At 65.6% G+C, this 14,428-nt stretch overlaps 1 protein-coding gene across 1 annotated transcript in view; it reads right to left on the bottom strand.

Moving 5' to 3' along the window:
• The window catches only part of ADGRB1 (adhesion G protein-coupled receptor B1), a 75,840-nt gene that overhangs the window by 36,878 nt on the left and 24,534 nt on the right, over positions 1 to 14,428 (bottom strand). The window contains 14 exon segments of the mRNA XM_045078201.1: positions 4,742 to 4,785; positions 5,739 to 5,841; positions 5,987 to 6,062; positions 6,514 to 6,657; positions 8,411 to 8,519; positions 9,156 to 9,224; positions 9,425 to 9,619; positions 9,838 to 9,944; positions 10,967 to 11,068; positions 11,281 to 11,445; positions 11,691 to 11,855; positions 12,290 to 12,454; positions 12,568 to 12,732; positions 13,204 to 13,314. Of these exon segments, the coding sequence (XP_044934136.1) occupies positions 4,742 to 4,785; positions 5,739 to 5,841; positions 5,987 to 6,062; positions 6,514 to 6,657; positions 8,411 to 8,519; positions 9,156 to 9,224; positions 9,425 to 9,619; positions 9,838 to 9,944; positions 10,967 to 11,068; positions 11,281 to 11,445; positions 11,691 to 11,855; positions 12,290 to 12,454; positions 12,568 to 12,732; positions 13,204 to 13,314 (1,720 nt within the window).

Here is a 14,428-nt window from a genome sequence, read left to right as displayed (position 1 = left end):
ATGACCTCCTGGCCCATCTGCCCCCTCCCGCTCCCGCCCCTGCAAGGAGACAGGAAGGCCTGGGCTCAGCAGCACCTGCAGGAGAGGGCAGGTCCCCAGCGTGGCCCTGCCAGCCCCCGCCCCCCAAGGACGAAGTAGGGGGAGACTCAGAGGAGGGAAGGGCACAGGGGAAGGGGTTGGGGCGGACTGCAGGGCTGCAGGGGTGGGAGGGGGGCACGGGCCGCCCTCTCCCATCTCCCTCCTGCCTGCCGCCTCTGCCCCCATCAGAAACCAGCCTTAGTGGGAGGACTCCGGCTGGCTCCCAGCCGCTGACAGGGACCTAGGGACCCTGCCAACTGTCCCTTCCGCTCCCCTCAGCCTGCCCCTCACCGCCCTCTCCACGGAAACCAAGGATAGGGGCAAGGCTCTTAGAGGGACTGGGACACACACGGGGGCAGGGGCCCCAGGGGAGGGGCGAGCCTGGGTCCCGCCTGTCCCTGGGTGGCAGGGCCAGGCCAGGCGGCCTCCCAGGCCTGCTGCTCTGCAGACAGCAGCCCGTGGTAGTCAAGGAGGCATGTCTGAAGAGCCTGGATCGGGGCTGGGCTTCAGGTGCGTGCAGGACGCCATCCCTCCGGCAGCCCGTCCTGGCGTCCGCGCCGCTGGCTCAGCTCGCCAGAGGGAGAAACCCTCAAGCCGGGAGCACTTGTCAGAGGCTCTGCAGCCCATGTGGGTGTGGGTCCTGGGGCCCCCCTGGGGCTGGTCCCCCGCACACCCTCCCCCAAAACTCGGGCATCCCAGGAGGCTCACTGGCGGGGAGTCCCTGCCCCCCACCTGCACACAGGGTCCCAGCTGAGCAGAGCAGATGGTCTCCCGGAATCTTACCAGCTCTGACTTCAAGGTTCTAACTTAGCGGCTGCCATGAGGGAGATGCCAGGAGTTGGCCTCTTGGGACCACAAGACGGGAGCCCAGGACGGGCTCCGGGCCCTCATCAGCTCTGTCGCCCAGTCTATCCTCCACCTGCCCTCCTGCACAGCTGGGAGCTCCGCAGACCCCCCTTTCCCTCCCCAACGCCCCCGCTCCCCGGGCCTCCCTGCCAGGGCCAGGCTGCTGCAGTGCTGGGGACGGGGGGGGGGGGGCGCCGAGCCACCAGCCGGGGATTTGGAGCGGGCCGTCGGGGTCTTCGGCTGGGAAGGGGGATTTGGCCGCATAATGCGGGCGCCTGGGGCGAGGGGGGTCCAGGGAGCCGTCAGGAACCAGAGTTAACCGAGCCGCTGAGCGTGGGTGTTGAGGCTTCGTGTGGAAATGTGTGTGTAGCTGGGGGCGAGGCCGTGGAGGGTCTGTGCTGTGGGCGGGAGCCTCTGACTCAGTATTTCTAAGACGAGCACATCACATGGCCAACTGTCGCATGTGTCTAGAAGAGGAGGTGGCCCGGTAAGCACGTGACACTCATGTGATCATCTGTGAGCATCCTGAACAGGTTCCAGAGAAGACACAGGGGCAGGGCTCAGCATGTGACCGGGGTCAGGGCTCACTGTGTCACCGGGGTCAGGGCTCAGAGTGTGACCAGGTTCAGGGCTCAGAGCAGGACCAGGATGAGGGCTCAGAGCAGGACAAGGATCAGGGCTCAGAGTGTGACCAGGATCAGAGTTCAGCATGGGGCCAGGGTCAGGGCTCAGTGTGTGGCCAGGATTAGGGCTCAGAGAGGGACCAGGATCAGGGTTCAGCATGTGACCGGGGTCAGGGCTAAGTGTGTGACCAGGGTCAGGGCTCAGAGTGTGACCGGGGTCAGGGCTCAATGTGTGACAGGGTCAGCATTCAGAGTGTGACCAGGATCAGAGTTCAGCATGGGGCCAGGGTCAGGGCTCAGTGTGTGACCAGGATTAGGGCTCAGAGAGGGACCAGGATCAGGGTTCAGCATGTGACCGGGGTCGGGGCTAAGTGTGTGACCAGGGTCAGGGCTCAGAGTGGGACCAGGATCAGGGCTCAGAGTATGACCAGGGCTCAGGGCTCAGAGTGACCAGGATCAGGGCTCAGTGTGTGACCGGGGTCGGGGCTAAGTGTGTGGCCAAGGTCAGGGCTCAGAGTGTGACCAGGGTCAGGGCTCAGAGTGTGGCCAGTTTCAGGGCTCAGAGTGGGACCAGGGTCAGGGCTGAGTATTTGATAAAGGTCAGGGCTCAGAGTGTAACTGGGGAAAGGGGTCAGCAGGTGACCAGGGCTCAGGGCTCAGCAGGTGACTGGGGTCAAGACACTCCATCTGCGATTAGGACTGGGCTCAGGGATCACAGTCAAGGATGGAAAATCACTATTTCTCTTCAGGTGGTCACTGCCTCCCTCTCCGGCAAACCCCCACCCACAATCCCGCACACATGTGACCCTCTTTCTCAGCCCCCACCCCCCACGGGTCTACACCAGCACAGACTCAGCTCCTGGGTCACAGGTGGAAGCAGACTTGGGGCCCTGTACTTGAACCTTCTGTCTGATCATCTAGGAAGCCCTGGGCTCCTCTGAGCCCTTTCATGGGGTGAGGAGCAGCCCCCCACCCTGGCCATGGAAGGGAGGTATCCAGCACAGAATAGGGGTGGGTCTTGAGGACACAGCCAGGTCCCTCTACCACAGCACCCCAGTCTCAGACCGTCCCCCGTGGGCCCCGGGCTACCCAGCCATGGATTGGATTCCTCCATCCCCACTCCGGAGAGTTCCACTGAGTCACAGGCTCATAGATGGCCCGGCTTTCTCCGAGGTGGCAGCAACAGTGCAGTCAGGCTCCTGGGGCCCTACCCAGGACCCTGCCCAGGACCAAACAGGGAGCTCGCATGCAAATGCTACCTGGGGCACGTTGCAAACACGGCGCAGTTGCTGGGCCCCCAGGTACAGAAACTTTAGCCATTCCATGCCTCCAGAGGGGACCGTGGGTGGGTGGGGCATGCTGGGATGGTAGGCAGGCCCCCCGGCCCTTGAAAGAGTTCATGGCCAGAGGTGAGAAGTGGGAACCTGGCTACAGGGTGGGCAGCTGAGGCTCCTGGAGGGCAGGGTCGGCCTCGAGGTCCTCCTGGGCCACAGGAAGGCCCTCAGGACGTGAGCGGGACGTGCTGGCCCGGCCGGAGCTCTCGCAGCTGCTGCACAGGGAGGCAAAGCGGGTGAAGCCCACCTCTCTGGAGAGCAGTTTGCTTCCAAGAGCTTCACACGGTCCCAGGACTGGCCCGCGAGGAGACTCTCAGAAATGAGGGTGGAGCCGTCAGGAGAAAGAGGAAGGCCCTCCAGGAGGGGTGACCCGTGTGGCCCAGGGCTGCGGGCAGCCTTTGGACAGCCCCTGGGGAGTCGGGGAAGGGCCAGATGGACAGACCAGAAGCCACAGCTCAGCCCGGCTGCCTGGGAATGGGGACTCAGAGGGGCTGGCCAGGACGCCGCAAGCATGAGGGCCTGCTTCCTTGTCTTGCCACCATCACTCTTTTCAGACACCCCATTTTATACCAAGAGGTTCTGCTGCTTGTAAAACCCAGAGAAAAGCAGGACAGCAACCAAAGCCAGAGGGCCACTTGCCAGGGCAGCAGGCCGGCCAGCCCTCCCCCAACCAAGCCGCCACCCCAGGCCCAGAGCCGGTAAAGGCCAGTGGGATGTGCCCGATGGCTCCGCGTGGCCTCCGAATAGAGCCTGGGGCTGCCTGTCCCTTTTGCTGTAGTGTTGTCTCCAGTGCACGGTGCTAGGTCAGGCCTCTGCTCAAACACCGTCCCCTCAGAGAGGCTTCCATGAACCTGCTTTAAAAGGCACTTGACCCCACGTGCCACAAGTGTCCCCTGTCACCAGAGCCATCTGGCTCCACTTCTTGCCATGGGGCACGAGCTGACGCTTTCATAGGAATCTACATATTCCTGCTTTACTGCCCTCCTCAGCGTGGATAGGACAAGGCTGAGGACAAAACCTGATAGAGAACTGCCTTCTCTGTGGCTGGTAATCACTGGAGGATGGCGGACGGAGGGACGGACGGACGGACGGACGGAGGTGTGCATGGACGGGTGGATGAATGGGGGTGGAGGGGGCGGTGGATGGGTAGATGCTGATCCCATCCCAATACCGTCCCTAGCTCCTGACACAACAGCCCCCGCACACCGGCCCCATCTTGCCTGTCCTCCAGCCTCCTGCTCTTCCTGGCCACACCTCACACGCCACATGTGCCATCCAAATCCCCTGTCTGTGCTCAAGCTGTGTTTCTGCCTCCACGCCCTTCTCTGCCAGGCGGGCTTGTCTCGAGAATCAGCTGCCACGGGAGCCTTCCTGCCCTCCCAGGACACATGCCCATGACTGCCCCACCCCGAGCACAGGGGGTTCGCAGCATGCCCCCCAGGCTCCGAGGGCCGGGCGGCGCGCCTCACGCCCCCAGGCGGCCTGGGGAAGAGCTGCAGGGATGCCTCAGCGCTGCCGACGCCAGCGCTGAGAGGGACGGGTGGTGACAGTGACGCCCGCCCTCTGACCACACCACGGAAGGCCTCACCCCCCCCCGGGATTCAGACCGCCCCCGCCTGGTCCCAGGATTCTGACCCTCCTTCTCCGAAGGCTGCTCCCACTTTGGGGCCTTGGCCCAGCTCTTTCCTGGGAGGGGCCAGGGGCGGGCTGGGTGGGGTCCAAGCTGCCTCAGAGCCAGACGTGGGCAGGGACAGGTGGGAGGTCATGGCCTCGACCCTGAAACTATACCCCTCCCCGTGGGCCAGCCACCCCTGAGCCCACCCTAGAGGCCCTGAGGCCACAAAGTCCACGTGAACTTACACGTCCGACTCGTCCCACAGGATGCAGGTCTGGTTGGTGGTGCCCTGGGGGAGAGAGAGGAGGAGTCAGGGTCATGCGCCCCCCTGCCCGGGGCCCGCCCTAGGGTGACCGCCAGGGCCACTCACAGGCCTGCTAGGTGAACATTCTGACTCTGCTGTCGCCCCCAGAGAAGGAGCACGAGGAGGAGGAAACTGAGGCCCAGAGTGGGGAAGGCACTGGCCCTGCTCTCTAGCCACTCTCGGCCCCTCCCCAAGTGGGGCAGTGATGGCTGAAGCCCATGTCAGGAGCCCAGGCAGCCAGTCCAGCGTGCTGGCGAGACTGCCCCCTCCCATGGGGCCCTGTGGGGTGGGCACAGGCGGGGCCTCAGCAGACCCTGTCCTGCAGGCCTGTGGAGCGAGAGCAGCAGGGGTCCTGGTCACCCCTGAGCCGTGGTGCACCCCGAGGGCTGGTGGGAACGACTTAGGTCTCCACCAAGCTTGTGGCTCCCATCTACGAGGGGAGAGCCCAGGCACAGAGAAGCTGAGCCACTCGCCAGAGGCCACACAGTGGGACAGATCAGGGCCAGTTCTCGACATGACCCTGGCCTTGGGTTCGAGACGTGGCACTGCTCGGTCCTGGGTGGGTAATGGATCTGCTCACACTCTTGGCTTCCTGGCTTTCAGCAGGTCCAAAGGGCACGTTGGCCCTGGGTCCTCTGAGGCCTGACAGAGAGCCCCAAGGAGCAGGGCACAGTGGGACTGTGAGGCCTGGGACAGACTCGTGTCTCAGAAGGGGCGGCTTTTCCCCAGGAAACCAAGGCAGTGGCTATAGAAGTGGGCTGAGTTTTGCCTCTGGCGTCCCCCACTCTGTAGCTTGAGCAGATCACCACACCTCTTGGGCCTGTTTCCACCTCCATCGTGCAGGAAAGCGAGCAGCAGGCTCAAGGGAGACCCACGAAGGCCACAGGCCCTCCATGGAGCAGGTGGGGGAGTTGCGTGGCCCTGCGCATGGCACTCACGTTGTACAGGTGGGCGAACTCTATCTCCAAGGGTGTGAGCAGGGAGCGTGGCGGGGGCTTCACTGTCACGGAGATGACCTTGGAGTTCAGCACGGTCGTGTTCCTGGGGCAGAGCCAGCAGGCGTTGGGGGAGGCGGGGGGCCGGGGCGCAAGGGCCAGGCTTCCCCTCCCTGTCCCTCCCCTGAGTGCCTCCCGCTGGCCCACGCCCCCCCATGCCACGTCCCTTCCAGGCCCGCTGGGCCTCCCACCTCTGCAGGGCCAGGAAGCTGCCCAGGTTCCTGTAGAGCACGGTGCCCACCACGAACACAGACGAGTCATCAGCCTCTGGAAGGGAGCACCGCGGTCACCCTCTCCCGCCTGCCACAGCCGGGGCGCACTCCAGTGCGGGGAAGGGCAAGTCCCCGGGAGGAGGCGCAGGCTCCTTGGTCGTGTCCACCCCCATCACACACACAGCACTGTGGCTGGAGAGCTGGGGTGGCGGTCTGGGTCCCCTGAAGTGACCCCGAGGGCTTGGGGGGGCAGGCGAGGCCCTCCCCTCCCTGTGGTCCACGGGAGCATTCAGCAAAGGTCGCCTAGGATCTTTCAAAGGCAGGAAGAGCAGGGAGGGCTTCCTAGAGGAAGGGGTGACCTCAGGATCACGGAGAAGAAGTGAAGGCTGCCCTTGGCCCTTGAGGCAGCAGGCCAGACTCCAGAAGGAAGCTTCTGGGGGGTGCGCCCTCGGACGCAGGGCCCGAGTCTCCCCTGAGGGCCCCTCCCGCAGCTTGGGGCTCCTCACCTGCCAACCCCGTAGAGAAGACGCTCCTGGACACTGTGACCCTGTCCTCCGGCACCTTGGCCCAGTCGCCGGTGGCCCTCCAGCCCTTCATGGGGAAGCTGATGTCTGCGGCCCCGCTGGCCGGGAGTTTATGGATGCTGAGGACTGGAGTAGACGGACCCAGAGACAACAGGGACAGAGACAGACGAAGACAGCGCAGCTGTGCAACCAGGAGCCTTGGCCCTGGGGAGCTCGCAGCTCAGAAGGGGCCCCAACCTGGGTAACCTTCCAGCCTCTCCCAAGCCTTCGAAGGACGCCCACCCCCCGGCCCCAGCAGGAGCGCCCTCCCACGGTGAGGACCCAGGCTTTGACTCAGCCCCCATGGCCCCACAGGGGTCAAAGGCAGCTTCTGCAGTCAGGTCTGTGGCCATAGAGGGGTCCCCCGGAGTACTGTCACCTTAGTGACCCCTTTTCCTCCCTGGGATGCTGGAGCCCAGCCCCCTCCCCACCTGCTCCACACAAAGGAACAGACCCCACCCCCCCAGGGTGTCCCTGGAGGCAAGGTGGGGGCAAGGTGGCACACACGGGATTGGGAGCATGGGACTGGGGTGGGGGGTCCCAGTGTCTCCAAGTCCCCCCCACCCCAGCCTGCCAATGTCAGGCGGACGCCATGCCCCCTTCTCCCAGCGCCCCACGGCCTGCCCTCAGTAGGTGTGGGGGAAGGACTGGGCTCCGGAGCCCACAGCCTCCGCCCGCGGCTCCAGCCTGCCTGGCCTTCGCCCACCTCTGCGGCCTCGACCCCAACAGAAACCCAGCACAGGCAGCCAGTTTGCACCTCCACCCCCGCCTGTGCTCCCATGGGGCCCCCCGCCCGCACTCCCCCAGCCCCTCCCGCCTGGCTCCCTGGCTATGCCCTCCCCGTCCCTGCGTGGTCCATTCTGGGGACCAGGGCACCTTCCATCTAGGAGGACCTGAGCACAGAGATGGGGCCCTTCTCGCTGAGGGCCCTGAATTCAGGATATGGGGTATGTGGGCCACTGCTGCGGGATATGGGGCGTGTGGGTATGGGGTTGGGTGGGGTGTGTGAAGTGGGGGTATATAGGTACCAGTAGGGCAAGGGTGTGTGCGTGTGCAGGCCCGTGGGGTGTGGGTTTGTGGGTGTGTGGGGTGTGAAGTGAATGTGTGTGGGGGGGTATGAGCATGAGGTGTGGGTGTCAGTGTGTGTGTGTGTGTGTGAATGTGGGTGTGTGAGTGTGTGGGCGTGTGAGTGTGGGAGGGGAGTGTGCGAGTGTGGGTGTGGTGTGTAAGGTGTGTGAGTGTGAGGGTGTCAGTGTGTGTGGGAGTGTGCAGGGTGTGCGAGTGTGTGAATGTGGGTGTGGGTCTGGGGTGTGAGTCCGTGGGGCACACAGGTGACACCACGGGATCCGTGAGACGCAGGTGTCTGACAGGGTAGTTGGGGTGCTCTGGGGCTCTCTGCAGCCCCCCGAGGCGATCGCTGGTGGCTGTCCCATCTTAGAGACTGGGCCACTGGGTCAGTGCACCTGCACTGGGAGGAGCCGGAGACCCTCTGATGAGACACTTGGGGGCAGAGGGCACGGACGGGCTGGCTGCACGGTCCCGCCGTGGACCCTCCGGGCAGTCCCAGTGCAGAGAGGGCCCTGGGGTGCAAGCGAGGGCTGGCCCTGGCCGGGGCTCCTGCTGTGTCCCGGGCTGAGACGCCCTGTGGTCGCCCTCTGGGATCCCATCTGGCCACAGTCCATATGGAGCTGGGGGCTGTGTCCATGTGAAGGCGCAGGGAGGGCCCATGCAGGGCGTCTGGCCGCCGCCTGCTCCCATGGACAAGGACACCGACGTGGAAGGTGGCCCAGGGCTGCGGAGAGGACTGGGGAGGGGGTCAGCGGAGTGGGCAGGGGCTCACCCAGGTTGTCTGTGACCTGGTACGCGTCCCGCAGGTCCTTCATGCGGAAGCCGATGACGCCTACGAAGTCCTCCACCAGCCGGAAGAGCTCCTTGGCGTTGGGACCCATCTGAGACCGGGTGGGGGGGGGCAGGGAGCCTCAGAACCCATGGGGACCACGGAGGGAAACAAGGGTGTCATCGAAGCCCACACCTAGCCTGGGACGCACCCTCCGGCTCCTCTGCTCCTGCACCTGTCACCCACTATCCAGGGTCCTGTCGCCCATTCCCTAGCACCGAGAAGCTCTGGCCCCAACTCGGGAAGCAGGGTTGGACCTCTGAGTATCCGCTGCCATTGTGCACAACAGAACCTTGAGCCCAGAGAGACTGCTGTGCTCGTGGGCAGGGGTCAGCCTGGGGACAAGGCCAGGGTCTCTGGATACCCACAGTCCTATACCAATTATTGTCCTGGGGCCAGGAATGGTGGCAGGCTCTAGGTCAGTCCAGGAGGAAGGGAGGCTGACCATGTCCCAGTGACCCCAACACGTACCACGTGGCCCACACCTTTTCCTGCACCTGCCCACCAGGTGAGCTACTGTCCTCTGGTGGATGGGGAGACGGAAAATCAAAGTCAGACCAGCTCAGAGGTCCTGCTGGGACTTGAACCCAGGACCCCACCTGGGTTAGCCTGGGCCCCAGCAAGGAAGCAGACATGTCTGTGCCCACCCTGCTGCTCTGGCCAGGGGGCCCCAGACTGCTGTCCGTACCAGCTGGGCCTCCTCCCACTTGTCCCGGTTCTCTTCTGCCAGCAGGTTGCTGATGATCTGCACAAAGTTCTGGAAAGAAGAGGAAGAAGTGCCAGTGAGCAGGGAAAAGGCACCAGAATTCTAGCTCCGTATGCTCCGGGGATCAGGGCTCAGTAACGGGAGTCAGGGCCCAGCAGGTGGCCAGGTCAGGGCGTAGCGGGGTGCTGGAGTCAGGGACTCCCTAGTCACCCTCCCAGGCGCCCTCCCCAGGGCTGCCCTCTGGAGCCCACCTGCGCGTCCCCGGGGGTCGGACTGTAATAGGCCCTCCGGAAGATCTCCGTCATGTTCCTCAGGACGTCGATGGTGGAGAGAAGGTCCCCACTGTAGCTGGTCCCGTCCTGGGAGATCTCCACCAGCGTCTGGATCACCTCGGACACCCCCTCCCCAGGCAGCCCACGCTGCGCCTTCGCCAGGTGCTCCCGAGTCTGGGGAGACGGAGCAGGGTGGATGCCGTGGTTCCGCCGGATACAGCAAGGCAGGTCCCAAGGACTCCCACCCTTGGGCCTCCTGCTGCCCCCAGCCCGTGGCCGGAGCTGACTCAGGTCCATAGGCCATGCCGCGGGGGTCGGCCGTTGGGCCGGGTCTGAGATCAAAGGGCAGAGAAGCGCCGGGCAGGTCGGGACACCCCAGAGCCCGCTCTCACCATCATCTGGATGTTCCGGTAGTCGATGGAGACACAACGGATGTAGGTAGGGGGCTCCCAGTAGGCGATGCCCTCCTCGTCCAGCTCGCAGCGTCGCAGGATGAGGCCTGGGGAGACGGCGGGTCATCTCTGCCTGCAGCGGGGAGATCCCACCCTCCGCTCCCCAGCACAAGCGCCTCTAGCCCCCAGAAGCAGGGACGGGCCGGCCGCCTCCCACTGAGGCCGCACAGCCGCCTCTCTTGTTTTCTTCCTCCAGCAGGTACAGCGGCAGCTCCCGCAAGGACCCAGCACGCCGCCTGCATGGAGGTGGAGGCCGCGGCTCGTCGGGAGGCCTGTCCTGCGGCTCCTCTCAGCCCAGAGCCCCCGGGAAGAGCGGAAAAGCCGGGGTCCTGCCCAGCGCCACCCACAGCACAGCAGGGGCCTCAGCTGGCTTGGGCATCCCGTGGACACCTCAGGGGCCCCCGGGGCCAGGGAACGCACTTCCGGGGCGTGGCCAGGGCCGGGCATGGCTGTGCGTGCACACCATGGTGCTGGCCGCAGAGAACAGCCACCTGACACGGGCCACGAGCCGCACGAAGTGGGGGAACGGACGCCTGTTCCAGAGTGAGGCGCAGGATCACAGTAAGGGGGGATGTGGTCACACTTGCAGACCAAAGTCCAGAGGTCACACCATCGTGTGACCTGTGTTTCCTTAATCTTGCTTCTCTGTTTGCCATGTGCTCCCGGGAACACGTAACCCAGATGGGGCGGGGCTCAGGGATACGCAAGCCCACCTGCCCCAGCGCCCCCACCACGGTCCCCGCGCTGCGTGTACCGCCCCACCCTCTCCTTAGGACAGCACTATCTGGAGAGCCCCTTTTACAGCGAGAAAATGGAGGCTCAGAGAGGTCAAGTCACGTCCTAACGTCACATAGCAATAAGGGTCCATCCCTTGTGATGGGCTTTGTGGGGCTACTGGCTCTTGGGGAGCGTTTAGAGCACTGGGGCGGGTCGCAGCGGGCCCAGCCGTGCTGCCCTGGCTTCAGTGGGCACGAGCTGACGGCTCTTTGGGGCAGGCCCGGAGGGCGTGTCGGTGCCTGTCCGTGAGGTGGGATGGGAGCCCCACATGGCCTGTCCCCCCAGCCCTCACCTGTGGCATTGCGGGGACACCGGACTGCAGCCACCTCTCCTGCTGGAGTCTCCTTCCAGACCACCGTGCCGAAGTTGTCCTCGTCACAGATCTCATGGGGCTCTGCCGAGAGGCCAGAGGCAGTACGTGGGGCGGGGTGTGGGAAGGGGGGCCGGGGGCTGGCAGCAGACGGGGGAACCAAGACCCTTCCAGAACACCCACTCTCCAGGCAGAGCTGTTCCCAGCGAGCTAAGCCCCAAGCCCCGCCCAGCTGCTGGGGGGGGGGTGGCTCCCCTCCCCAGAGCCCAGCGGGGGGTGGGCAGCAGGACACTCACCGGGACACCGCTGGGCGCCGCACGGCCGCTGCTCGTCCTGAGGGCCCTGGCAGGCAGCTCCCCCGAAGAACGGACCGGAGCAGACTCGTTCTCGTCGCTGGGTGCCGCCCCCGCACGTCACACTGCAGCCGCCCCATGACGCCCAGGTCTGCCACTTGCCATCCACTGCAGGGCACAGCCAGGCACGGGGCACACAGATGGGGACAAGGAAGGCACAGTTCCGGGTGCCAGGGCTCACAGAGACACAGGGACCCAGGGATGTAGCAGCAGGAAGCCACAAGGGAAAAAAGAAACCAGGACCCCCCCACCCCCCGCCGCAAGCACAGGCCCCACAACCACCCCCGTTGTCCCACGGATCCCCCCAGATGCCCGCCAGGTACCCCCCATGGGACCCAGGGCATGGTCCTGACCTGGGCACTGCTGGAGGAAGCAGTCCCGAGTCTCCACCCAGTGGCCCTGGCACTCAGCGCCCCCGTAGGACGGCCCGTTGCACTCCCGTGTGCGCTGCTGCCGGCCCTGGGAGCAGCTGGCGGAGCACGCGCTCCAGCTCGACCACTCGTTCCAGTTTCCATCCACTGCCCGGCCCGGGGGAGACACGGGACAGGAAGCCAGCGTGAACACCCAGCCTGGGGCACGGGTGCGAATGCCTCCGGGGACCCCCCACCCCACCACGCCTGGGCCACAGGGGACAACTGCACGCCTGGGGGGGTCTCACCGCCCAAGCCTGTGAAGGTGGGACAGGAGCCTGGGTCACAAGCATGAGCCCCTCTAGGGGCCTGCCCGTCCACCATGCATCCTGGGTCCTAGGTGTGAATACCTCTGAGGCCCACTGCACCACCACCAAGCCTGGGACACGGGTGTGACCACCTGGGGGGGGCCATGCCGTCCCAACACCCATGACATACAAGTAAGAATGCCCTAGGCTCTCCGACCTTTGAGCACCCCAGCACGCCCCCCTGGACTCCTGGGGCTGCCCATCGCCCAGCCCAGCTCCCTCCCTCTCACCTACCAGGACACAGGGCAATGTTGCAAAACTTAGTTTGCTTCTCAGGGCCCTCACAGGGGTTGCCTCCAAACTGGGGGGGCCTGCAGGTGCGCGTGCGGTCTCGGAAGCCACGGCCACAGGTGCTGGAGCAGAGGCTCCAAGGCGACCACTCATCCCAGGCGCCGTGCACTGCGAAGGGAATGGAGGGCACGGCTGGGCTCAGCCACCTCGGGGTGGGACGCAGCTGCCCAGGCCCCTGGCCCGCCCGCCCCGCTCCCAGGCCCGCCCCCTCCCAGACGTACCTGGACACACCGCGGAATTGTTGCACAGCCGCTGCTCGCGCAGAGGCCCGCTGCACTGCGTGCTGTAGGAGGAGGACACGCAGAAGCGCGTGCGGGTCTGCCAGCCTTCGCCGCAGGTGCTGGAGCACACGCTCCACGGGGACCACTCCTCGGCCGCGGGGTCACCTGCGGGCCCAGACCGACAGCATCGAAGGCTTGCCACTGCCTCCGTGCTGAGGCTGCGGTCAGACTCCGAGGAGGAACGCCCCCACCTCCCCCAACCCCCTTCGCGCTGGGCAGCAGGCGGCCAGCGAGGCTTAGTTCCGACCGGGGCTGACCTTCAGGACTTGCCGTCTCCCCTACAAGGCTCACAGTCCCTGTGGGTGTCCTTGTGCCACCTCTGGGTCCCCGGGTCTAGCCCCAAACAGGCTCCCTTGCCTGGCACCCATCCCCTAAAGCCAGTCTGCTTGGAGACAAGCGCCGGACACTTAAGAGGGAGTCGGAAGGTAAGTCATCAAGGTTGTTACCTAGATGTAGCGGCAACTAATACCATGCAGTTCTTGCCCAAAGACCCCACGCCCTGAAACCAACCTTCCCCACTTTGTAGGGTTTCAGTCCGACTGCAGGCGCATCAGGCCCGCCCAGCCCGCGGCTCACCTGTCTGCGGGGACGGGAAGCCGAAACGCTGTAGCTCATCCCCCAGCTCCTCGCGCCGCCGGGCGTCAGTGGACCGCAGGGACTGGCTTCGGGAGCTGGCACGCCCGGCCGCTGCAGGACGGGCTCAGGTCAGTGTCCCGGCCACCGCCTGCAGCACCGCCTTGGGAATTCAGGAGGGGCGCTCTGGGCCCTGTGTCCCTCTGTCCCGGGCCAGAGTGGGGTCAGGCTTTCCACATCCGGGTTATTTGGTCCCCCTGGACGGTTGGGAACCTGGGACTGGGACACCCTGGCCTGACACCAGCCCGTGAGGTCCCCAGGAGACTCCTCCTATGGGTCTCCCCTGCCCTAAGCCCCTTCCCTCTCTTCCTCCAGAGGACCACGTCTGAGTGGCTGCCGCCCTCTCCCGCTCAGCCTCCCGCCAGCGCTCCTGCCTCCCAGGCCCGGCCTCCTGACGCCCCCGATTCCGCCCCAGCTTCTTGAGAAGAGCTCCTCTCCCAGGAAAGGCCCCTCACGGGACAAACCACGGAAGGACAGGCTCATTACGGGCTGATTTAACATGAGGGGAGCGGGAAGATATGCATCAGGACGTTGAAGGCTTATTAGAGAAACACAGCCTGGAGTTAGGGTCAGGCTGGGGCCAGCAGGTCCTCCACCCAGTTCCACCTCCTGGTGGGGCGGGGCGGGGCGGGGCTGGGGTCCCAGCCCTGCTTCTGAGTCTTCTCTGAAGGTCCTAGGGGCACCAGGACAGGCCTCGGCCCCGCCCCGCCCCAGACCCCGCCCCACAAAGTCCGGTTCCCTCTCTCCCACCAAGCCCTCTCCTCCCCCTGCCTCGCCCACGAGGTTTCCTTCCCCTCTGTCGGGTCCCACCACGCCCCGGGCCACTCCTTCCTCTGGCCCCGCCCCGGGCCACTCCTTCCTCTGGCCCCGCCCCGGGCCACTCCTTCCTCTGGCCCCGCCCCGGGCCACTCCTTCCTCTGGCCCCGCCCCGGGCTCCTCCCACCTTGGCTCCGCCTCGGGCTCCTCCCTCTCGTGGCCCCGCCCCAGTCCCCTCCCCCTCTCCTGACACCCCGGCCCCGCCCACCCCGGGCTCCGCCCCGGGCTCCTCCCTCCCCTCCCCTGGCCTCGCCCCGGACCCCCTCGCTCCACTACCCGACGTTGCTCTGAAGGTTTCCTTTCCCGCCTCCCCGGTCCCACCCGGCCCCGGGTTCTTCCTGCGCCTCCCCCG

Source organism: Mustela putorius, unplaced genomic scaffold, assembly GCF_011764305.1.
Source record: "Mustela putorius furo isolate JIRA1106 unplaced genomic scaffold, ASM1176430v1.1 tig00000228_pilon_pilon_pilon, whole genome shotgun sequence".
Taxonomy (NCBI): Eukaryota; Metazoa; Chordata; class Mammalia; order Carnivora; family Mustelidae; genus Mustela; species Mustela putorius.
This window is presented reverse-complemented; position numbering and strand designations above follow the sequence as displayed.